Below are 25,820 nucleotides of genomic sequence, written 5' to 3'. Positions count from 1 at the left end.
CATAGCCGTGGGTGACGTGGGGAGAAACTTTGCGTTGAGAAGGGTCTGGTTTGATTGTGCTAAGAGGGAAGGAAGAAAGAGGCCTTGTGCATTGTGCGTGTGTGTGTGTGTGTGTGTGTGTGTGTGTGTGTGTGTGTGTGTGTGTGTGTAAAAGAGAGAGAGAGAGAGAGAGAGAGAGAGAGAGAGAGAGAGACTAGCGGCGCTCGCGGCCGGCTGCGTAGCGCTGTGTGTCCTGTGCGCGCTTGCGGGAGCCGGCCCCCGGTCCCACGGCCCGTGAGTGTGTGCGTCTACGGCGTCCTTGCGGGCGAGTATCTGAGGGGCTGGCGGTGTGCTGCGGGGTGGCAGGAGCAGGAACAGGCGGAGGGTCCTCCGGGAAAGCAATCTGGCCAAGGAACCCGCTGTTCGCCGCGCAGCTCCCGGTGACCACTACCATCCCTAAGGGACCTCCCGAGCCAGGGCTCTGCTCGGAAAACACCCTGGCCCAACTTGGTCCTCTGCGCTCTCGAGGATTACCGCATCTTTCTTCCTAGTGCAGAGAAGTGAGATTGGAAAGGGAAGGAGGGGGCGAGTACAACACCCGCCCCCCACCAACCCAGTAAATAAATAAACTGGCATCTCGCCGCAGCTGGTTAAGTCCAGGTTGGTAGCATTTGGATAGATTTCTCCCATTCTGTCGGTTTGGGAACCCGTCGCCTCGCCCTCATTCCCCTCTACCCGTCTTGTGGGCGTCCCTGAACTTTGGGGCGCAGCGTCTTGCGCGGCGCGGGGCTGCACCTGCCCTGGCGCTCCAGAGCTGCGGGCCCTGTGCGCTAGGCCAGGGTGACGGCGATGATGCGCGCGACTCCGGGGCGCTGGGCTAGTGTCTACGCGGCGCGGACGCTAGGAAACCGAGGACAGCGCAGCGGGTAGGGGCGCGCGAGCCGGGTTTCAGCCCCAACCGGGACATCGGTTCCCCCTCTCGCGACTGCCTCTGAATGGAGGCGAGCCCGAGGAGGAGGGGATACGGCAATGGGGGGCAGCGATTGGTGGTTTGGGTGGAGAGGGCCGGCTGAGCCAGAGAGCTGGCGCGGGGAGGGGGCGGTGAACTTCCCGGGAGAAGGGGCTCTTTCCGCGCCGGGGCTGGCGAGAAAGCTGCCGCCGCCGAGTGCTTCGACTCCAGGCAGCGGCCGGCTCGCTCTCGGAAAGTAACGTTATTTATTTATTTGCTTGCGTTCAACCTCTTGGATTGGACCCAGTAGACACCCCCTTGGACTTTGGGAGCCCGCGTCTGACCTCTCCAGCCTTTACCCTGCGCGTGCGGGCGGCTCCCGGGAATACACGCACATGCACCCCCGGGGGCCCCCTCCCCGCGCCCCGACCTGGGTAGGGGTGGGCCCTCACCCGGGCGCTAAAAAGTACCCCAAGGCTGAAGCCGGGGAGGGCAGAGGGGCGGGGGAGGCTCCAGCGCTCTCCGCTCTGGTTTCAAAGCGCACTCTCCCTTCCAGGTTGGGTCGGACCTGAACCCCTAAAAGCGGAACCGCCTCCCGCCCTCGCGCCAACCGTCCGCCCGGAGCTGCGTCGCCGGCGGCGGTGGCGGCGGACGGACCGGGGAGTTTCCTCTCGCCCTGGATGGAGCTGAACTTTGGGCGGCCAGAACAGCGCGGCAGTCCGGGGATCACTGCATGCTGAGCTCCCTTGGCGAGACCGAGCGGCAGGCCGGGATTTTCGGGGGGGCGGGGACCAGCTGCGCGCCGGCACCATGTTCCTGGCGACCCTGTACTTCGTACTGCCGCTTCTGGGTAAGTCGAGGCCGCCGCTGGCTTTCTTATCTGCGGAGTGGGGAGTACTAGCGGTAGCAACCACCGCCCCCCCCCCCCACCCAGGTTGTGTTGCTGGTGCGGTGGGGTGGGAGCGGGAAGTTTCGTTGCTGAACCCTCAGCAACCCCGGCTGGGGAGTGGGGCGCGGGCGGCGCGGCACTTGCCCGCAGTTTCTCTTCCTTGGATTTTGTTTCCTTCGTTTTGTATTGACCTAGCCTGCGGGCAATGAAAGGGTCTGAGCCCTCCAGCCCCGAGCCCGACGCTCCCTGCGAATCCACGGGAGCTCGCGGAGGCGCGGCGGGCAGGTGGGGTGTGGACTAGCACCCGACCAGGAGAGCAAAGTTGGAAGGGAAAAACTTTTTCCCCAATAGCATCTCAGGGCTCCCCACCGGGCGGGCCGGGGACCAGGGCTCGCCCCCCCTGCGCCCAATGCCCAGCCCGCTGCTCTCGCCTTCCGAAAGCCCCTGGGCTTCAGTCGGGCCGGGCGGAGCGAATGGCTGGAACCGGGGCCGGCGGCCCTGGAGGTCGAGCGGAGGCTGAGGCCGGTGGGTCCCGGGGCGGCAGGGCCGGCGCTCGCGGTGGGCAGCGCTGGCTCGCGGGCAAATCGCGAGAAACCCGCAAGCTTCGGGATGGAGTAGGGGGAGACCGGCGGCAGGAGGTGCCCGGGCGGGAAGATGGACTCTGGGGCGTAGCTGGGCGGGCGTGCCCGGTGCGCCGGGAGCCCCAGAAGCCGGGTCCTGCGCGCGTCCTCCCTCCCCGCTGGCGCCCCGCGCCCTTGCCCCGCCGCACTCACGCGCCCTCCCCTCCGCCCGCAGACGTTCTCCTGTCGGCCGAGGTGAGCGGCGGGGACCGCCTGGACTGCGTGAAAGCCAGCGATCAGTGCCTGAAGGAGCAGAGCTGCAGCACCAAGTACCGCACGCTCCGGCAGTGCGTGGCGGGCAAGGAGACCAACTTCAGCTTGACCTCGGGCCTCGAGGCCAAGGACGAGTGCCGCAGCGCCATGGAGGCCCTGAAACAGAAGTCCCTTTACAACTGCCGCTGCAAGCGGGGCATGAAGAAGGAGAAGAACTGTCTGCGCATCTACTGGAGCATGTATCAGAGCCTGCAGGGTACGCGCGACCGGCTCCGTTCCCCTCCCCCAGCCCCTGAAGGCAGGGGGCCCCTAGGCCCCGGGGTCTGGCTGACCTCATCTTCCACTCAGTTCTCCCCAGCTGCAGAATGAGGACCTTTCATGGGCCCTCAGGGACGTCGGCAGCTGGTGTTTGCTGCCTCCCTAGCAGCACTGTCGGGACCTGGTTGTTGGCAAACCCGTGATGGGGTGGAGGGACATCCCAGGGACCCCTGCTGACCTCTCTGAAACTTGGTCAGAACATCGGAGTTAAGAATCCATTAAAGGCCGCCTCGAGGAACCTGCGACTTCCCTCCAAGGAGGAGCACTGGCTCCACAGGATAATCGGAAAGCTTGCACTTCGTCTTGCCTGGAGTTTCTCTCTCTCTCTTCTCCCCTTCTATTCTGACACAAGATAAAAAATTCCGAATAAAAAGTCCAGTGGAATCTATTCTATCTTTACCATCCCCCCACCTCCAAACCTGATCAAAGGCAGATGTGGGGGGGCGGGGAAATTGTCATTTTAGATGATCTGAGTCTTGAACCAGCTAGTGTGGTTCAGCCTTGGTTCATACAGAAATGACTCCGAGGGACAGGTCTACTTGTTACAGTCATCCATTTCAGTGGCAGCTTTTTGGTCCTTGTGTGCAGGAGGTGGCTGATGTTTGTAAATCTAACACAAACATTCAGTGCCTTCATTCTCCACTGAGACTCTTGCTGAAAATCTGTAATATACAGATTTGACCTCTCAGCTGCTACTTCCTCCAGAACCTGTTAATGAAAACCTATTTCAGAAGCTGACTGTTTAATAGCCATAATACCTGCTTTCTGACCGTATGCCATGTTTTGGGAGGAAAAAAAAAATCGGGGCAGTGGGGGCTCTTTTGGGTCACCTTTCTTCCATTGGCTCCTGGAGGCAATCTGGGCTTGTGACGTCACTGATTCCTTCCTCTCTGGTTTCCTTCCTTTGCAAAGAGTGGGAGAGTTTTCTGGCAAGATGAGCCTGGGTTGTTCTCCAATGTTTTCATGGCACTCTGGGGAGAGCAAGGACAACAGAGGCAGAGGGAATGAAAAGAAATAACCAGAGCCAAATAGATGCATTTGAAATCTTTGAAAGTTTCAGCATCTTTTTGTTACACAATCATAACATAATTAGAATTCAGATTCAGTAACAAAAACTGCCTGAAATATGCCTGTTTTCCAATCTGAGCCCAATCTTTCTGTTGTTTTTAGGAAATGATCTGCTTGAAGATTCCCCGTATGAGCCAGTAAACAGCAGATTGTCTGATATATTCCGGGTGGTCCCATTCATACCAGGTAAGCAGATTCATACTTCTACTCTGATGTCTTTGCCCGCTTGGAATCTGTTGGCTTGCATTCCCTTTGGCTCTCAAGCAGTGTATAAGGAGATAGTTGAATGGCACAGTGTTTCTGGGAAATTAGAAACAGGATGATGATAATGAAGAGGCAGAATGCCTAGAGATGATTGTACGACTTGAAAGTAATTCTAAATGAAGTAAATGTGGTGTGGTGGTTTGAAAGAGGTTGGAGGGAAGTGACTTGGTTGAATTCCCCCCACCCCCACCCGCCCCACAATAAAATATGATTGGCCAACTCTTGCAAAGGGAGTGCCACTTCTGTCTGTAGGTGGCAATCGTATTCCCTTCTTGCTGCATACTGTACACAGTGCCGCCCTGGAAATGGGATCCTTTTAAATGATGCTGCTTTACTTTACAAGATGCTCGAAGATAATCTTAGATTGTTGAAGACTCTTGGACAGACTCACGTGTCTGCCTTTGATTTAAAAGATTAAGCTCTACTATTTGTTAACATTTTTTGTTTTGTTTTTAATTTTTCCTGAGCAAGTGTGTGCATATACAAAAGAATATGTTACTGCCCTTTCAAAAGTGGTCTCACTTCCCGTGGTTTGTCTTTGCAAAGCTACATTTGGTTTGGAAGTGAACTTCGTTTTAGAATTAAGTTTTCCATAACATCTGCATTCAGATAGCCCCACAAATAATGAGTGAAGCAGTAATTTCCCTTAATGACATACAGATTCAAGACTGATGTTGTCTTTATTTGTTTACAATTCAGACTTTCTCAAGTATACATGGCCATCACAAATTGTATGTTTCTTGGTGGTTAAATGTGGTGGTTCACATTGAATGTGATTCTGTGAGATGGAGGTTTGGTCCTGGTGAGAGTGTTCTAGTGTTCTAAATGTTTTATGCTTTCCTGCAGAAAGTCATAGAACCAAGAAAGTATGTAAATACTGAAATTATGTGTATTATACATACATTCATTCACAGACATCCACTGAGCACCTGCTGCATTCTTACCATTGGTAGTTTGGCAGTGAGCCAGATAGAAGTTATATCTGCTCCTGTGATGTGAATCTTAGAAGCAGCCAGCAGCTGGCATTTATTAAGCTCTTGTTATGTGCCAGGCACTGTTTAAGATCTTTTCATCACTGGCTTATGTAGTCATTGTCAAGTGTGTCTTACATGTTGTTATTTCCATTTTAGAGATGAGATGATTGAGGCAAGGGGAAGTTAGGAAACCAGCCCAAGATCACAGAGCTCCTAACTAGTGGAACCAGAACTTAAACTCAGATTTATTTGCAGGGTTTTGTAACATTTGTCTCTTACTGCTCAGAGTGTGCTCCTCAGACCATCAGCATGGACTGATGTCACCTGAAAGTTTGTTAGAAGTATGGAATCTCAGGCTACTTCCCAGAGCTGTGGGATGAGAATTTACATTTTAGGAAGCTCCCTGGGCTGAGTGCTTTATATGCTCAAGAAGCTTGAGAATCACTCCTCTCTGTTATTTTTTTTGGTTCAGAGAAAAAGTATGTGTGTATGTGTGTGTGTGTGTTTGTGTGGCCTGTTTCTGGGATAAAATATAAGAGGACAAATTTAGTGTCAGAGGCATTCATACATGATCCTAAATATGTTGATAGCTTATACCTCAGGTCCCTATTTACGTTCTTTGTCCCTTTGGCCCTGCCAGGACAGTGGCTCAGACAGTGGGTCAGGAATGCACAGACAAGAGTATATGACCATCAGAGTTCTTGTGTTAGCAGATCAGTAGGAACTAGGGTGGGGTACCAGAAACCTGGCTGACCTTCCTGGTACTGTGAGGGGCAGTGCCTCCTGCTGGCTGCCTGTGCTCTGGAAGCATTACTGCTCAGCCTTTGTACCAATGCCTGAAAGGATATGAACCCTTTTCCGCTGCTGAGAAAATGAAAGTAAGGAAATAGGTAAGGAAGAAGATTCATCTGGGTTTTAATTTCAATACTGTTCTGAACTATAGGGCTGTAATAGACTCATTTTACTCTCTCTGGGTCTCTGGTTTTTTTGGTATAATGAGACCATTGAAGTAAAAATCCCCAATCCTAACAGTCCATGATTCTGAGGGTAGACTGAGGTCATCTCCAAAATCCCCCTCTTCAGTCCTTGTGTTCTTTCTCCACTTAAAGTGACCTGGCCATTCTTGGATACCACCGGCTTGTCTGGATTTTTTTTTTTTTTTGATGGGTATCACATGCTTCTGCCTGGACCAAGTCCCACCGATTCATTTTTTTGGCTCATTCTCTCAAACAGATATGTTTTCATAACAAATATGTTGTAAGACCCAGCCTGCTGAGGACCCAGAAGTCATAACTCAGGGCCAGGAAGATCTTGTCTGGAGCTACATTTTATATCTCAAGGGCATTGGATTTAGGTTCCAGCTGTAATGAGCTTTGACCTCTACAGTGACTGTGCTCCTTAAGTGGGTATAAGAGAGCCAAATGGAGCCTCGAGAGGTTTCGAGCCATTGAATAATGCATATGATCCAGTTTGGCATTTGTAGGATGGAGAGGGACAGAGGATCGGGATGATGAATGCTGCTCTTCATGGTTTGAATCTGAGTTTCTAGAACATCTCTTCTGTTTTAAGAATGTCTCTGAGGAAACCGGGACAAGCAGGGCCTTTGCCTTTTACAGATAGGGTAGCCATCAGAGTTTCCATATTTGGATGTCTCTGCCCAAGGTGAAGAGAATGTTTATCCACATACGCTAAGGGTGAGCTGAATCCTTTCACTGAACAAGACATGTTTGACGTTCTTGCTTTTCCATTTTCCTTGGACTCATCAAACCCACAGCCATCATTGCCACTGTTTACTTGATCACTAGTTAAAAGGCCATATGGAGATATTATCAGTGATGGGAACAAGGAAGGGACCAAAAATAAGGTAGAATAATGTTAAAACTGTCATCTGAAGCCTGAACTGCAAAAGGGAAATCAAGCAGGCTAGTCTGGCGAGAATTGAGGTGGGGAGTTGGAGGGATTCTTCTCCTGGAAGCGCAATAGCAGAAATGGAAGCATTGGCCTCCAAGGCACTTTGAAGGGCTCTAGGAAGTGCCCTTTCTGTGGGTGGATGCTGGTGTGGTTTTTAGGGGTCCCACCACACAGTGAGCTGGAGGACACAAAAGAACAAGTGAGTCAGTGCAAGAGGACGTCGGAAGAGAGGACCAAACCCAGGAAAGTGTCTTGGGAACCAAGAGGGCAGAGCTGTGTGGGTGCTCAGAGTGTCTGAGGTTGGAGCTATCAAGTGATAATTTCACATCTGTGACTCTTAGCCATGACTTTACTCTTTTACTTCCATTCTGCCTTGCCTTTTCTTCCTCATAAAAGTTCAAATGCAGCAAGAAATAAATAGTAATTTGAAAGGACGATGAGCATGTTGGCACTGTTTTTGGACTCTGGAGGGAGAGCGCAAAGCAGTGAGAAGTTTGAAAAGTGGAGTGGGTACTGAGAAAAGCCTGGAGATGGAGGATCAGAGTGTGGATATAAGCCCCTCAAAGGCAGCAAGAGATTTTTTCTAAGAAAGGGCTCCAAGATTTAAAAGGATTGGTTGGGAGGTCGGATTTTGTAGAGAAGAGTCAAGAAATGTCAGACCTTCCTCAGGGGTAATCAAAGTCAATGGTATTTGCAAACAAGTGTCAACTGGAGAGATTGTGGGACAAGAGTGATGCTGGTATTTGAACATCCTTATCTACTTTGGTGAAAGACAAAGTTCTAGTTCTCTGGCTTTGCAACCATTTCCCTACCAAGTCCCAGAGAGTGGCTTAGATTTTCACAGGAAACTCAGGATCTTGAGGTTGGTTCCCAAGTAATTGGAAATGGCTTGCCGCAGCATCAGATACCCCTAAGCTCTCCTGAGTCTGGCTCCTTTTTGAATGACGCTGTAAATCATGAGCCAAGTTTAACTTTTCTGTTTTAAAGCACCATCATATTTATGTAACTATTAAATGAAAAGTTTCTTAAAATGTTTACATGTTGAAGAAGAGCCTTATAAGACCATCTGCTGTCTTGTCAAATCATGACAAGAGAGAAACGCTTGTAAGTACTAGCTGCTAGGGGTGTGTGGTGGTCCTCTCCTTTTCATTCAGCTCTCTAATCGTGTGTCCCTATGTTGAGAACCCCTGTAAGTCTTTTGTTCTCTATTCTGGCATATATTAAACTCCTTCACGGCCTTCCAGGTGGTACAGTGGTAAAGAATCCACTTGGTAATGCAAAAGAGGCAAGAGATGCAGATTGGATCCCTGGGTTGGGGAGATCCCCGAGAGTAGAAAATGGCAACCCAGTATTCTTACTTAGAAAGTTCCATGGACAGAGGAGCCTGGCAGGCTACAGTCCATGGGGTTGCAAAGAGTTGGACACGACTGAGCGGCTGAACACACAGCATACGGCCATCTTCCTAGGTCACCTTGGCTCTGCCCTCCCTCTCGAAGCCACTTCACCTCTCCAGTCAAGCTCACTGTGCAGGCCATTCCCAGGCATTTGCTTTCCCATGCCTTGACACTTGGCTTTGCCTCCGTTTGGGAAGTTTCTATTAGTTCTTTAAGACCAAGATCAGGTTTCGTCTCTTAGGACCGTGCTGGAATTCCCCCAGACAGGCACTTCCACTCAGGATTCTCTCACGCTGCAGTTTGCTCTTGCCTTTATGATAGCTGTTAATCACAGCCTATCGAGAGGACTTATTTGTGCGTCTGTCTTTCTCACTGGAAAGTCGGGGATTTGCTTGTGATGCCGGGTGTTTGTTCAGCATCGAGCATCCTTCCCGACTCTGAGCAGGCATCAGCACAACCATATGTGCTAAATCACTTCAGTCCTGTCCGACTCTTGCTGCCCCACAGACTGTAGCCCGCCAGGCTCCTCTGTCCATGCGATTCTCCAGGCAGGAATACTGGAGCGGGTTGCCGTTTCCTACTCCAGAGGATCTTCCTGACTCAGGGATTGAACTGGCGTTTCTTATACCTCCTGCATTGGCAGGCAGGTTCTTTCCCACAAGTACCACCTGGGAAGCCTTTATCAACCATAGGTGGTTGAATATCAGAGAAGAGCCTTAGAGATCTGGTCCAGTCCTTTGCTTTTACAAAATTGAAGTTCAGAGATGGAAAGCCATTTGGCCTGGGCCACATTGCTTGAGGGTCTCCTCCAGAACCTTTTCTTGGATCTGGTACTGCCTTAGAGGATGTTGGCGTTGGCCTCTTTCTGTTCTGCCTCCTGTCTGAACAGACATCATCTATCTCTGGGACCTCAGCTACCATGAACACTGATGACTCAGAGCCTTCCCTCCTACTCTTCTCCATCCTCTCCTGAGCTCTAAACCAGCATTTTCAGTTGAATCCTAGCTGAATCCATCAGGATGTATCTCAGTTACTTCAAACTCAGTGTATCCAAAATGGATCTCATTATCTCTCCCCTTTTCTCCTTACATCCTCCTCTCCCTAAGTCTCTTGTCTTACATAAAGGCATTGTCTGCCTAACTTGTAAGCTTTGGAATCATCTCCACCACCTCCCCTCCCCTCCTCAACTCCTTCAGCTGGACCCATCACTAAGTCCTCCTGAAATTACCTGCTCTTTTTTGAATTGCCTTTCCCTCCATTCCCTTAGTCTACCTAGCTTATCTTTCACTTGAGCGTTGCATTGGCCTTCTTACTGGCCCCACGCCTGTGTCTAGTTTCTCCTTGTTCAACCTGGCCACCCATCGCCAGATGTTACCTTAGCACCTTGGTGACTTCCAGGAGTGATCTGGTTTCAGTCTCCCTTGTTAGATTCTTCTATTAATCAGCCTCCCATCTCACCCCAGTCGCCCGTGTCTGAACAAACTAGGTTGACCAGGTGTCGTCCCACCAGTCCTCTGGGCAGCTTAGTGCCTCTTTCATCTTTGTGTGTGCTGATGCTGGAGAAGGGACACGTGCTCCAAAGTGCACTCACCTGAGCGGACCTCCAGCTCTGCCGCTTGTTCTGGGCAGGTCATGTGATCTCCCTGTGCCTCAGAATCCTTGGATATAAGATGAAATGGTGATACTACCTCCTTTACAGGTTCTTGGAAATTAAAAAGGCTATATGTAAAAAGCCTTGCCTCCTGCCTGAAATATAATTGGTCCTCAATAAAATCTCAGTCATTTTTAATGCTGTGCCAAGGCTGTGTTAGCTGTCAGCTCACTCCTGACTCCAAAAGTGGGGCTCGTTCTCGACACACCATGTTCCCTGGTCAGGGCTTCCCAGGTAGCTGAGTGGTAAAGAATCTGCCTGCCAATGCAGGAGATACCGGAGATGTAAGTTCGATCCCTGGATTGGCCAGATCCCCTTGGGGAGGAATGGCAGCCCACTCCAGCATTCTTGCCTGGATATCCCATGGACAGAGGAGCCTGGTGGGCCTCAGTCCATGGGCTCACACAGAGTAGGATGCGACTGAGTGACTGAACACACACACGTGATTCCCTGATCCTGGAACCATGATTCTATGTCTTGAAAAGCATAGCAACCCCAAGCTTTCAGAAAGGCTGCTCATCAACTGGCTTGGACAAGAAAGAAGAAATCTGTCCAGTATCTAAAGGGCCCTGGAGGAAAGCCCTAACTTTTAATAACCCAATTTGGGTTTTAAATCCCCGTTGGGGAGGGTCTTCCTTTTGCCTGCTCTGATCCCCCTGTTCCTCTGGGGCCAGATCCTTTCTTTGCTCTTGCTGCAGCTGGCTGTCACCCCGGCTTGGAGCTCTTCCTGTACTTAAGGATTCTTGTGATCAGCCTACCCTTCTCAGCTTGACTGATTCCCATTCTTCTAACCTCTCCCCATAAATCTTCTCTGCAACGCCCCTCATAGCGGGAAGAATTACTGCTGCCTGAGAAGGGCATGCCTTAAACCTGGGAAAGGCTTCCGTCTCCACAGGCCCTGCTAAGTACACTTCCCATTTCACTTTCACAGACCACTACTTTTGGCTTTTATTCTCTCACTCTCAGGCCCCTCAGCGATCCATGTTTATTGTACGACAGTAAGAAATTACAAACAGGTAGGAAAGGAAAGCCAATTTAAACCATTCATAGTCTCAGCTCCCAAAGATAACCACTGTAAACATCTGATATGAGCCTTTGCAGCTTTTCCCCTATATATATGAATATATATAACTCTGTGTGTACATATATATATATATTTTTTTTTACAAAAATGAAGTCATAGTCTACACATGCTTTCTTATTACCTGCCTCATGACCTGAGGAATCTGGGTCTTCTCACATCACTGACCACTTCCTAAAGGCAAGCTTTATTATTTAGATGAACTGTCAACCTTGAGAAGTTTCATGAATAAGGCTCAAGTCTTTCCAGTATCTCAATACTTCTGGCAACGGCCAGAATGTTCCAGTGCAGGCTGTGGAAGTAGAGACAGTCAGATATTTTGCATAGAATTACTGTAGGTCCCGTTACCCAAAGAGGGGAGATAAAACATCAGTGAGTGACAGGTAATTGCGTGAACTGAAGATTGTTACAAGGTACAAAATTATTTATAGCCAATATGTCTGTCCTCATTCCTTCCCCTTAGTCTTCTGAAGTATTTCTTTCTGCCACCTCTTAATTTTTCTGCTGTCGAAGCTTATTTTTTCCAAAGGATGTCCTTTTTTTTGTTGTTGTTGCTATTCTCTGGGATACAGTGGAGAATCGTCAAGAGAAGTCATCAGGATTGTTTTATCCAAAGAGCACTGGTCCAGGAATCAAGAGTCTGTGTTCTGCCTCCAGCAGCTAGCCAGTGACCTTGGGCAAGTTTTTGCCTTTCCAAAGAGACACCTTCTCCTTTTGTAAAATGAGGGCAGCAGCTGAAGATGACCTGTAATGTCTTACTTCTTTCTCTAAGGGCCTGACTATGGAATCTTGTGTTATTCTGTGACTTACTGTTTTCCTATCCAGCCTTTTCTTCCTACCAGAGAAAATCATCATCTCGCCATATACATTTTCATATTAATAACATTTATAAAGCATGATTTATTCAATATGTACCTTACTTTGCACCAGAGTGTATTTAAAGTGTCTCATTTGAATACATGCAAGAAGATAAAATAAGAAAGTGGAGAAAATAAAGAAGAGGGGAAAACGAGAGTAGGGAAGAGAAAAGGAAGCCAGGAGTGAAGACAAAATGCATGTCATAAAATTATATTTTAACAAATCAAATTATTGAAAGTACAGTGTGAAAACAAAGGGATAAATATAATCCCCGATGGTAGATGCCACAGGACTTTTGGAGGTCATTCTAGTCCAATCCTTTTATTTTACTGATAAGAAAACTGAGAGTTCCATAAATTTCCAGGACGGTGAAACATAAATTGTCCAGGACAGTGATGACAAGTAAAATTAGGTATGTGTTTGTTTTTAAATTGATATTTGAAATTCTCCATCTCCTGGCATTTCCTCACCTCCTTTAAATTGTCCTTCACCTGTTCCTCAGCCATGCACCCTTTTAGCTTGCCAGACTTTGTTCTCACAGTTAGAGCGAGAAGCACAGCCTTTGACTTCAGTTAAAGGGTTGGCTGTCCATTGTTTCGGAATTATTTCAGAACAAGGGTTAATTAATAGGTCTCTGTTTGGCAACAGAACCCAGTGGCCAGAATGTTCATTTTCTTATCTTCTGACCCCCTTCAGAATTGTCTGCAATGAAAACTAAGAAATTATTTGTTGCTTTAAGCCTGCCCAGCCTTCACATTAAAAAAAAAAATTTAATCTTTTGTCTGGATTTTTTTTTTTTTTGTTAAAGAAACTAACCACTTCCCGTAATTTAGAGACTCAACTAGCTGGGTCAGTGATGAGAACGAATGGGTAATTTGCATAAGGGGCTAATTTATTATGTCCCCTGGGCATTTCTTTCATCTCTCTTCCCATTCTAATTAATGTTCTAAGAGGGTCTATCACCATATCAGAAATTAGGGGTGAAAGCAGCCATTGTTAACCTTTCTTCTTATGATTTTTTATCTTCTGTGATCTTTTAACCATTTTCTTTTCATATCCAGGGGTTTGCACAGATAGAGCCGGGGAGTGCAGGGAGAGATTTTAGGGGTGTGCTCTTTTCTGATCTTTCTTCAAATAGTGGGTTGTTGTAAAAATAAAAATGACTCAGGGTAGCTTTCCAACCACAGAGGGATTTGTAAAACACACAGAAGGGTACAGTCATGGTGCAGAATTGTTACTGAATTTGAGCCCTCTAGAAACATCTATATAAACATGTATATACACACGCACAGATAGAGATATATTTATATATCTGCCTGTTCATGTGTATATGTGTGTATTTATAGCATGTGTGAGTGTGGATGTCTGTATTATTAAACATTTTGCCTCTAAAAGATCTTACTTGACACGTGTTTCAGTCGGTTCTGGCTGTGACAAAGACAGCTGTGTATGAGAGAGTGACACAGCTGAGGAAAGGCAAGAGAACAAGCAATTTCTTCGAAAATCAATTGCAATTTACTCCCACTAAATTGGCCCTTGGTCCGCCCCGTCCAAGCATTAGCATATGACAGACTTTTAATCATTTGATCAAATGGCCTATTTCTGGTCAAACCACAGTTGCCTCTGGGGCTCTGCCCTTAGTCCTGGAGCTGTGTTGTCTCCAGACCTGCTGTCTCTTTAAAGAGGATGTATCTGTGGGGAGAGGAGTTCCTTAGGGGAGCCCCTGCTGAGTGCCCTCAAGGCCATTATTTCCTTTTGATCCCCACCTATGCTAAAAGGTGAGCTTCCCTGGTGGCTCAGACCGTAAAGAATCTGCCTGTAATGTGGGAGACCCAGATTCCATCCCTGGGTCAGGAAGATCCCCTCCAGGGAATGGCAATCCACTTCAGTATCCTTGCCTGGAGAATTCCATGGACAGAGGAGCCTGGCAAGTACAGTCCATGGGGTCACAGTCAAATTTGACTGAGCAGTTAACACTTAACAGTATGGTGAAAGGTAGGTATTATATTCTGATTTCTGAAAGGGAAACCTGAGATCAGAGAGGATGATTAAGTTTCTCAGCACCACACCGCCAATAAGTAGAAGAGTTAAGTCTCACATCTTATTCCTGTATCTTCAAAGCCTGTGCTCTTTCAACTGTTATGTGATGAAATTTTAAGCACAGACCTGATCCTTTATTAAGGAGGAACCTACGTAGTTCTTGCTGTCTTCCCTTAATTCCCAGTTTCCTTTCCTCTGTCTTCCACCTTAAAGCACTATTTGACAAAAGGCCTTTAAAGTTGAAGTATAAACCAATATCTATTATTTTAGTACTTAGCCCTGCATTCCGATGGGTTCTTAATTGACAAGTAAAATCCAGAACACGCATGCTATTAAAACCATTCCTGCGGAACTGCAGAAATATTAACCAAAGAAGCAATTGCTGGTTTGTATCTTTTTTTTTTCATTTCAGTGTGAGATGGAAGGATTCTAAAGTAGAGCAGAATGCCTAGAGCCATTTTTTGGTCATGTTGTTGTATAAATAGCATTACGCAGTGGTAAAGAAAGGAATACATACTTTAGTCCCACTTTAAGGTGACCTAAGAGGCTATTCATTTGTCTTCCGTCATACTGGTACCCCTTTCCTTCACGTCCCTCTGATGGTGTAAGAAGCACCATGCCAACTGTTACTCCTGTTGCCCTGTGTACATTATTGTTTTGTGTATAGTTAATAATGTATGAAAATAAGTATTGATTGCATTCTTTGTAGAAATAGGCCAGCAGGTTTCCTAAAGCCCATGTTTATGAAATGTTTCATTGATCCCTGTTAGTATGAGTTTCAAATAAACTCTTGATGAAGAAGATACCAGGAGATCAGAGAATTCTGGAGAGTTCTTGATGGAACTATTATATTTTCATATGTTTAGAAATGGCAAGTGGGATTTGAATGGGAGGACTGACCAGGTGAACTCTAAACATATTCCTGGTGGAAATGGTTACCCTCCCCATAAGACCTTAAGAAAAATAAAAATAATAATTAGCAACAGCTATGAGAGGCAGTGAGCTAGGTGTTTGACATGCAATCGCTTGTGTTAACCTTGCTTAGTAGAAGATGCTCTTAGCCCCACTTCATGGCTAAGAAGACTGAGATCCAAGTAAGGAACTGGCCTGAGGGCACATGCCTAGGAGTGGGTGGAGCCACATTTTCACCCAGGAGGCCTGGCTCCAGAACCCATGCTGTAGTGTCCATTTGGCTTCAGCAATACGTGAACCGTGAACTCCCTGATGTTCAAGCTGGTTTTAGAAAAGGCAGAGGAACCAGAGATCAAATTGCCAACATCCACTGGATCATGGAAAAAGCAAGAGAGTTCCAGAAAAACATCTATTTCTGCTTTATTGACTATGCCAAAGCCTTTGACTGTGTGGATCACAATAAACTGTGGAAAATTCTGAAAGAGATGGGCATACCAGACCACCTGACCTGCCTCTTGAGAAACCTGTATGCAGGCCAGGAAGCAAGAGTTAGAACTGGACATGGAACAACAGATTGGTTCCAAATAGGAAAAGGAGTACATCAAGGCTGTATGTTGTCACCCTGCTTATTTAACTTATATGCAGAGTACATCATGAGAAATGCTGGGCTGAAAGAAGCACAAGCTGGAATCAAGATTGCTGGGAGAAATATCAATAACCTCAGATATGTAGATGACACCACCCTTATGGCAGAAAGTGAAGAGGAACTCAAAAGCCTCTTGATGAAAGTGAAAGTGGAGAGTGAAAAAGTTGGCTTAAAGCTCAACATTCAGAAAACGAAGATCATGGCATCTGGTCCCATCACTTCATGGCAAATAGATGGGGAAACAGTCAAAACAGTGTCAGACTTTATTTTTTTGGGCTCCAAAATCACTGCAGATAGTGACAGCAGCCTTGAAATTAAAAGACGCTTACTCCTTGGAAGAAAAGTTATGACCAACCTAGACAGTATATTCAAAAGCAGAGACATTACTTTGCCGACCAAGGTCCATCTAGTCAAGGCTATGGTTTTTCCTGTGGTCATGTATGGATGTGAGAGTTGGACTGTGAAGAAGGCATAGCACTGAAGAATTGATGCGTTTGAACTGTGGTGTTGGAGAAGACTCTTGAGAGTCCCTTGGACTGCAAGGAGATCCAACCAGTCCATTCTGAAGGAGATCAACCCTGGGATTTCTTTGGAAGGAATGATGCTAAAGCTGAAACTCCAGTACTTTGGCCACCTCATGCGAAGAGTCGACTCACTGGAAAAGACTCTGATGCTGGGAGGGATTGGGGGCAGGAGGAGAAGGGGATGACAGAGGATGAGATGGCTGGATGGCATCACTGACTCGATGGACATGAGTCTGAGTGAACTCCGGGAGTTGGTGATGGACAGGGAGGGCTGGCGTGCTGCAATTCATGGGGTCGCAAAGAGTCGGACACGACTGAGCCACTGAACTGAACTGAACTGAACAGGAGAGATAGTCCCTGAAAGTCAAGAGCACAAACTGCATGAAGTCATAGACATTTTGTGCTGAGTTATATATATGTGTGTATGTGTGTGATTGGAGAAGGCAATGGCACCCCACTCCAGTACTCTTGCCTGGAAAATCCCACCGACGGAGGAGCCTGGTAGGCTGCAGTCCATGGGGTCACAAAGAGTCAGACACAACTGAGCGACTTCACTTTCACTTTCCACTCCCATGCATTGGAGAAGGAAATGGCAACCCACTCCAGTGTTCTTGCCTGGAGAAACCCAGGGACGGGGGAGCCTGGTGGGCTGCCGTCTATGGGGTTGCACAGAGTCGGACACGACAGACGCGACTTAGCAGCAGCAGTGACATGTGTATGATATACACAGGTAATATATATTATATATAAAATAAGTACACTATAACGAAGAGAAGAATTGGTTGGTTTCTGTGATCTCTGTTGACTTTCAGTATTTTGGTGTGATAGAGTGGCATTTCTGTCAAATTCACTCATCACATACTTATTGAGAACGTATAATGAGCCTCGTGAGAGGCCTAGGTGATTCAGACCCTACTGTTGCCTTTAAAATTTCTTTTTTCTTGTTTTAGGGATAGGAATAAAACAAAACTAGACAAAATAGGTTATAGGTATATAACAAAACAAAAAAAATAGGTTTTATGGATAGGTATAAAAGAAGCAGATTATGCTGCAAAGTGGTAGGCAGATGAGTAGAACTCCACACAGGCTCAGATGTGGCCCTAAGGAGGGAATATCTGACTAGATGGAGATATGGACCAGAAAAGGCTTCTGAAGGGACTTTGAGCTGGGTTTTGAGGAGTGGATAGAAGTTTTCTACACAGAGGTGGTTGGAGGGGAGCATTCCAGGCAGGGGCAACAGCATGGGCAAAGATGCTGAGTGTCCAGGTTGCGGTTATAAGCTGCTGGAGACGTCAGTATGAGCAGCAGTGAGAGACAAGCTGGGCAGAGAGGTGGGTTTTTTACACTCAGAGGCCTGGCCTTTGTCTCAGCAGAACCAGGGAAGGATGATGGCTCGTGTATCTTAGCACTATCAGGATTTTTAGGTTGAATCGTATGAAATTGCCATTTTTGCAGGTCAGCATGGTAGAATAGCACACGTTTCATATGGCTCAACCTAATATAGTTTTGTGTCATTAAAGCACGTAGGGTTCTGGATGCTCCCAGACTGGAGAATGACATAGGGTTAGGGTTTGTAACTCCTCATCTCAGAAGATACCTGTTTATCTCAGCTCCTGATGGACACAGAGCAAGTGTAGGTCAAGTTTAAGCTTCTGTCTTTCAGACCTCCTCCTTTTGGGGAGAAGATGTCAAAGGCACCATTGCACACAGCTCCCCGTTTAGGTCCCCAGGGTGGGCAGAAGAGCCAGAGTCCGTGAGGCTGCATGGACCTCACAGGGTGGGCTCGGAAAGGGAGTGGGGCACCCGGAGAGCAGGTCACAGCAGGACTGAGTGCAGGAAGCAGGGTGGTCTGGGGCCAGGTTATGAAAAGTCTTCATGCTGTTATAGGAGACACATTGCCGTGTAGCAGGAGAAAGGGTGTCGTGGAAAATTGTTCAGTGGAGCCCATTAGCCACTGAGTGATCTGGCTGGTGAAAAGGGTTAGCCTGGAGGTCAGTGGGAATGTGGATAGTCTTGGATCCCCCAGAGGAATGGCTCCCCACCTGCCTTCTTTTTTTTCCCCTAAGATTAAATGTATCTATTTTTGGCTATGCTGGATCTTCATTGCTGCACAGCGGGCTGTTGCAGAGAGCAGGGGCTACTCTCTGCGGTGCGTGGGCTTCTCATTGTGGTGTCTTCCCTTGTTGTGGAGCACAGGCTCAGTAGTTGTGGCACACGGGCTTTGTTGCTCTAAGGCATGTGGGATCTTCCTGGAGCAGGGATCGAACCTCTGTGCCCTGAATTGGCAGTGAATTCTCTGCCTCTCAACCACTCCAGACTTCCCTCATAGCTCAGTCGGTAAAGAATCTACCTGCAATGCAGGAGACCCGGGTTCAGTTCCTGCACTGGGAAGATCTCCTGGAGAAGAAAATGGCAACCCACTCCAGTATTCTTGCCTGGAGAACCCCATGGACAGAGGAGCCTGGCAGGCTTTGGAGTCCATAGGGTTGCAATGGTTGGACATAACTTAGTGACCAAACCACCATCTCAGCCATTCCAATGCTTGCCGTCTACCTTCTGCAGTGCCTAAATCCAACCCCAGTGCTGTCCTCCAGCCTGGAATCAGGATGGGCTTCTGCTTTTTGACTTGGGAACAGTGGTTAGTCATGGGTCAGGTTTGATCTCCAGGCCAGAGTTGTCCTCCTGGCTGGGAGAGATGGCCCTGCTCAACTTGTCTATGTCCACCTGTTGGGAGGACTTGATGTATGGGCTTGTTTCTGCATTTCTTTTCTAGATACTCTTTTATCCTTCTGGCTTCCTAGTCCTGGGTCTCACTTGGCAGTTTTCTGCGCCACATTCTCGACTTGCTTCAGAACATTTTGCAAAAGTCTGTCTGAATAAAAACTCAAAGATTCGAAATGCAGGGAGTTGTCTTAATTGAAAGAGATGCCCGCTAACCCCAGGGCAAGCCCAGTGAGAGAAGGATGAGGAAGGAGGGCCTTTGGGATTGCAGCCAGTAATTACTGAAGCTCACCGAGTGGTTCCTAAGAAGAATCCAAACCCTCTCTGTCGTTTTTTGAGCCCGAAGTGTGTTTATGATGGTGTTTTAATGATACCACTGGGGTGGGAGCAGGAAGAGGTTGTACTTTGCCCTTTATGGCTGCTGCTGATCTCCTGTAAGAACGCACCCAAGAGCCAGGGAGCTTTTTGCTCAAGAGCCACTGGGCAGACCATCTGTATTCATTCCGGAGATTGGGGTGGGGCTGGGGAGGGGCAGGGGACTGAGGTCCCAGTGATCCTAGGAAATTACGGAATTCAGAATAGCAGTGGTAAAGAGCAAAGTCTTGGGGTTAAACACACCCAGATTTGAGTTCCACATTCCAGCACTTACTAGCTGTGGGACCCAGGGTTAATAGAGACTCGGCCTATAAGTGGGGATAATAATAGTATCCAATTCATAAAGTTATTGGCGGTAACACTTAGGATGAGCACTGAGAAGTGCTTGGGAAAAATGGTAGGTGAATGACTGCCAGGAGCTTCCTTTTATATGCGTCCTAACTTCCTGCCTTCTCCCTCCTCTCCCAATTTATTAGCATGAAACAGCAATAGTAGATTATCTGAGTAGATGTAGATATCTTTTCTGCTCTGAAAGAAAAAAAAAAAAGACACCAATAGCCATACGGGAAATGATGATCACCAATTCAGTTGAGTCCAAAACATCAATTATCTTCTCTAAAAATAATAATAGTTGCATTCTCTGAGAACCTCCTCTGTGCCTGGCACTGTGCTAGTTGCTGGGGAGATGGTGGAACCAGGAAGAGGGTGCAGGGCACAGAGATTGCCAGGGAGGGAGCGGGAAGGAAGAGCCACAAAGGGAAGTAGGGTGCGTTAAAGAGAGGAAAGCTTTGGGAGACAGAGATGTAGGGATGCGAGGAGTGAACTCCAGGTGAGCCAAGGTGCACTGGTAGAAAGGGAAAGGAAACCCAGCCCAGAAAATTAACATAAGATAGGCTAGCCCTGTGTTGAGCAGCTGTGAGCATGCTGAAAACCTAGTGTGTCTTTTTCTTGATTATTCTCAGGAAGGTTTTAAAAAATGTGATGTTTGCAAACAAAGTAGAAACAGTCGAAGCATTGTTTTCTATTAGCAATATAAGGTTCACTGGCTATGGATATTTTTTCATCCCTGTCTTCCAAATTATAATTTTAAAAGATGAGGCATTTCATATTCAAGAGTTTCCTTTGTCTGAAATAAATTATTCATTTCTACCCACTTTTAGAAACAATGAACATAATACTTAATGCATCACAATTAAGCGGGTGTAGCTTCGTATAAAATTATGTTCTGTGCGTCTTGGTGGCAAACAGAGCAGCGTATCCTATATCTTGTCGACATTTGTTCCTCAGAAGCAAAACATAAAGAAGGAGAGACTCTGAAATGTGTTTTCTTTCCTCTCCGATGGAGGAGGGGTAACTTTAGACCCGACCAGCCTTGTTTTTGACATTCCACAGCTGTTGGGGGCTGTGTCACTGTGCAGAGAAAGTGAAGTTACGGCTACTATATTGTGCACGGGGTCAGGTGAGGGTCAGAATTCTTGAGCACTGCCCATTCATCTCAGCCCCCTTTGTCTGGGTTTGCTATCCCTCTAGAATCCTCTCTGAGAAGAGTATTGCCTGGAAATGACTTCCTTTTAGATTTAGTGGCAAGTGCTTCCTGAATGCTGGCTGGTTGGTCACACAATGCACTGTTTCTGAGCCTCTGGCTTTTTGAAGTACCTTTTTCTGTGTGTATGTGACAAGATTCTGCCTTAGGGAAATAGGCATTGCCAGCAAGGATTGAGATGTCCATCGAAAGCCTGTTCAGTCTTGAAGGGGATGGTCCCCAGGACCTCAAGTCCCAGCTGAGAGGTCAGAGTCAAAGCTGGCTATGATTGCCAGAGAGCAATTGTGAAGAACATCACTTGTGAAATGCCTGCTGGCTTCCCAGCAGTAAGATACCAGATGCCTCCTTAGATTATTTCATTTCATCCTGAGTGTTGGCCTGGGGTGGGGTGGAAGCATTATTTCCATTTTATGTGAGAAGAAACCCAAACTCAGAAAAGTCAAGTGACGTGCCAAGGGCCACACAGCTAGTTTTTGGAACATCTTGAATTCATGCCAAATTTGTCCAGCTCCTAGGATTCTGGTAAGCTCTTGGGTGCTTGTTGCTTTTTTTTTTTATTGTTAGGTCAGGAACAAAAGCAACCAAATGCAGGATGGGTTCTCAGTTAACTCTGGTCTCAGCACTATTGTATTCGAATAGAAACAATAGTATCTTTCTAAATTAAAGAGGGTTGAAACTTAGCTAGCAGGGCTTCCCAGGTGGCTCAGCGGTGAAGATTCTGCCTGCAGTGAGGAGCCACAGGAGATGCAGGTTTGATCCCTGGGTGGGCAAGATCCCCTGGAGGAGGGCAGGGCAGCCCACTCCAGGATTCTTGCCTGAGAATCCCATGGACAGAGGAGCCTGGAAGATCACAGTCCATGGGATTGCAAAGAGTTGGACACAACTGAAGTGACTTGGTTCACACCCAGGCACAGCTTAGTGACTGAGCGACAACAACAAGGAAGATGCCCTGGACTTGGCCAAAAGTTTTCCCAGATACCTCCCTGCCCTTGAACTCTGGTGTAGTGTGATGAGTACCTGCCTTGGCTGGACTGACTGTGTCTGGCCTGTGGGTGTTCTCAGGGTCTCTGCTTCCACCTCCGTGCTGATGCAGCTCCTCTGGACTTTATTCTGAGTCCCTTGCCCTGACCAGTATCTCCCTTGGAGTCTTTGTAATCTCAATTTGAGGAGCCCTCTTTGGGTCTCTTTGAGCTAAGTCCATGCTGGGTGGTGCCGCCAAGTATTGGAGTTATTCTGGTTGTAACTCAGATGTACTCCGTGTTGAACTCGCCTCTCTTAAACCTGGGGAACCAGGAAGAGGCTTGTTTAGAACCTTTAGGGAGATACTTTCATAGGTTGGGGAGAGTAGTGCCCAAGTGGAAAGAATGTGGATTTGGAGTCAGACCTGGGTTTGCATCCTGACTTCATCGTCTCATAACTTTGGGAAGTTATTTACCTGCATTAAGCCTCCATTTCTCACTTTTCCCAATGTGGATAATATCTACGCTGCAGGGTCATTGTGAGAACTGAGTTGTGAGACATTGTGTTTAAGTAGGAATGATAGAGGGCTTCCCTGGTAGTGCTAGTGGTAAAGAACCCACCTGCCAATGCAGGAGACACAGGAGATGCAGGTTCGATCCTTGGATTGGGAAGATCCCTTGGAGAAGGAAACGGCAACCCACTCCAATATTCTTGCCTGGAAAACCCCACGGACAGAAGAGCCTGGCAAGTTACAGTCCATAGGGTCGCAAAGGGTCAGACATAACTAAAACAACTTAGCACATGCACGCAGAAATGATAGAAATTCTTACTTAAAAAAAAATGATTCTTACTAAAAAAATGAGAACTTACTCCTCAGTCTCAAGACATTGCACTGCACCCAGGTAGGGGGTGACAGTCCTATGTCCAGCCTTCTAGATTTCTCTCAGACCACGTGACTGCTTTCTGCGGACCTCCTAGTATATCTGCAGTTGCCACCTTGAGCTGCACGGTGACCAGTGGCCTGGTTCAGCTCGTGAAGCCAAGCTGCACTGGCTGTTTCTGTTTTCTTGCTGTTATCTGAAGCTTTGTCTTACAGCTCCTTGATTTCCCCAAACATTCTGCAGCCTGGTGGAGCAGGGTCGGTCCTGGACTTGTTCCTCCATGCCCTTGCCCTTAATTAAGAGAAAGTGCAGCACACATGGGTGGACCTTCCAGAAAGTGCTCTTATGCCGATCCTGTGGCTACTACGGTCGGGGTGCACCTTGGAGACTGGGGGAAGGAGAGTGCTTCGTGGGTTCACATGCCGGGTGAGGATGCTGAGTTGAATGTAGAATTTTCCTATCGGGAGCAGAACCAAAGAGCTTTTTAGATAAGCACTCTGACATGGGCCAGAAACACCGGGCAAATATTTACCCTAGATGTAAAACACTCACTAAGTTAAATGTTATTTAGAGACCCTAAAATAGAAAAATTTATACTCAGGGTTTTATATCTGATGATTGTAAAAAAAAAAAAGCCGACTGCTGTTTCCCCTTTTCTCTGAGCTGCCTTTTGTAACATGGAATGACAGCAGAGCAGTGCCCTCCTGGCCTGCCCATTCTGGAACTTTCCCTCTCAGTCCACCTTTACCCCATGCCCCTCTTAGACATGTACCCTTCCCTCCCACTCCCATCCCCAGTGACTCTGATCTTCAGCTCTGGATGCCCTGACCTTGGACCTGGCACCACTTCACCTGTCCCTCCTTGTGGATCTCCACGTGCCAACTGTGGGATGCTGGCTTTGGCAGACTTCCCTCCCCACCGGTTTCCAGCTTCTGTCGACTGGTTTGTTTAAACTCCAAGAAGACCGGCATTGGGGGCCTTGAGAAAGTCTATGTAGGTGTCAGACACCTGGGCATCCCATTAAAAGAGTTACTTTTCCTTTGCTAGACCCCTCTGTTCCTCTCTGGCAAAGCAGTGAGAGGGCTGTGCCGGTGGTTCTGACCTGGCATCATTGAGCATTACGTACCATCATCATCCTATGGGGGAGGTTTATGATATCCTGATGGCTCTCCCCACCGCACCCCAGGTGTGCTGTCTTGGCTGAAAATTACTGGGCTACAACTGCAGGATTTCCTTGGGAACTTGTCGGTTCTGACCTGCCTTGTGGTCTTTGATGCTTTGTCAGGGATCTTACGATGACTTCTTCCTTCCGTTCATCAAAAAATTTTTACCGTGGGCTGGACACGGAGCTAGGTCCTGAGGACACAGCGTGGGTGAGACAGATGGGGCTCTGAACTCAGGAAGCTTATGGTCTAGTGGAGGAGGCATAATGAGTTCAAAGAAGTCAGTGGTTTTTGATAACAGTAAGTAATCTGAAGACGACAGACCAGTATGACAGCAGATAGAGGGGAGAGGGTAACTCCACCACACCAGGACAACGGGAGCGCCTCCCTGAGCAAGTGACTTGCCCGAAGCCCTAAATGACAAAGAACTACCTGTCCTCAGCACGGACGGGAGTGCATTTAGCAGAGTGCAGAGGCTCCCAGGTGCCCTCTCTGTGAACAGGGAGGCCAGTGTGGTGGGCGACTTGCACCGTTTCGCCAGTGATGGTCTCTTTCTGCTGCCCTGGGTAGGGGGCCAGTGGTGGGGGCAAGGCTGGCACCGGGGGTCAGAGGGAGCCACGGTGGAGGTGGGGGTGCAGAGAGCACTGGGAGGCTTTGGAGCCGCGGTTCCTGCTTCGGGGAGGCACATTCATGCACCTTACACAAAAAAGGTTCCGTGTCTCCGTTAATCGCTCTAGAATTCTGAGGTGTGAGCAGAGCAGCTGCTGGGGTTGGACCTGGAGGCTTTGTGTTTGAGTGTTTCTGACTTTGCTCTGTTGCCCTCCTGATACATGTTTTGAAAATATAATTCTTAACTGAGAGTTCTCTTTGGAGTCTGAATTCATGGTTTCCATGGATTAGCCTCTTTTTTAAAGACAATGAAATGGAAGTTAATTGTAGACCATTGAGGATGAAAGAGTCTTTTCTGATCCCCAAGTCCAGGCCCTTGGCTGATGAATGGATGACTGGACTGGAGACTAGAATGGTTGAGGGGCTTGCTAAGGGGGCACTGACCCTGGGGCCAAGTCCCACACATTCCTCTCCTGGCTGACATACGCAGTGTGTCCCAAGTGAGTCATGCCTGAGGATGGGGAAAGTTGAAGGTGCAATAACTCTGTTCCTGCGGGCATCTGACTTTCCTTGGAAGAATTCTTAGATAACTGAGTCTCTGTCTGCTTCGTCTTGTCCCTCATCTTGTCTTGTTCTCTCCCAGGGAGGGCGATGGATTCTTAAGCCACTCTGCCTTTTTTCCTGTCCCTCAAACACATCGAGTTTGTTCTATCTCGGAGCCTTTGCTCTGGCTTGCCCTGTTTGTCTGGAGTGTTCTGTGTTATCTTCCTTTGGCTTTTTCCTCATCATTTTCAACTCAGAGGGCTTCCATAACCACCTAGATAAGTACTTCCCTTCTCCTTCCTTCCTTATTCCATCTCCTTATTTCACTATCTTCACAGGTTTTACCACTGTCCAAAACTCTGTGCTGATTTTCTTGTTCGCCCATTACTCTCACTTGACTGTTAAGTTGCGTAAAAGCAAGGACCCCATCTGGCTTGTCCTGTTCTTTCTTTTCAATCCAAAGGAGCCACATTTAGGCACCTAGAAACATTTGTTGAATGAATAAATGGGTGAATGGATGTGCAGTGAGCTGGAGCCAGGTAGGTGAAAACAAATTATTCAATACTTCTTTGCATGCCTAGCACTTGGGTGGAACAGAAGTGTACAAAAATTAGGCTGGGAGCGTATAGTTTTGTTAAAGTACATCTGTTGGATTCTTTGTCTTATAAAATGTGGAAAACTCACCCCTAACAAGCTTGAATGATAAATTATTATCTCTTAGATTCTGTAAAATA

General features: G+C 47.6%; 1 protein-coding gene across 4 annotated transcripts in view; it reads left to right on the top strand.

The window, feature by feature from the left end:
* Positions 1-219: 219 nt before the first annotated feature.
* Positions 220-25,820, top strand: part of GFRA1 (GDNF family receptor alpha 1) — a 235,843-nt gene continuing 210,242 nt past the window's right edge. For 2 of the 4 annotated variants that reach the window (XM_060404737.1, XM_042238457.2), the window contains exons 1-4: positions 1,092-1,184; positions 1,485-1,778; positions 2,613-2,906; positions 4,139-4,222. In XM_060404737.1, the coding sequence (XP_060260720.1) occupies positions 1,739-1,778; positions 2,613-2,906; positions 4,139-4,222 (418 nt within the window). In that variant the 5' untranslated portion in view covers positions 1,092-1,184; positions 1,485-1,738. Of the gene's footprint in view, positions 640-1,091; positions 1,363-1,484; positions 1,779-2,612; positions 2,907-4,138; positions 4,223-25,820 lie in introns of those variants that run through there. The other 2 variants (XM_027960172.3, XM_042238459.2) reach the window with 2 other exon arrangements.

Source organism: Ovis aries, chromosome 22 (assembly GCF_016772045.2).
Source record: "Ovis aries strain OAR_USU_Benz2616 breed Rambouillet chromosome 22, ARS-UI_Ramb_v3.0, whole genome shotgun sequence".
NCBI lineage: Eukaryota > Metazoa > Chordata > Mammalia > Artiodactyla > Bovidae > Ovis > Ovis aries.
This window is presented reverse-complemented; position numbering and strand designations above follow the sequence as displayed.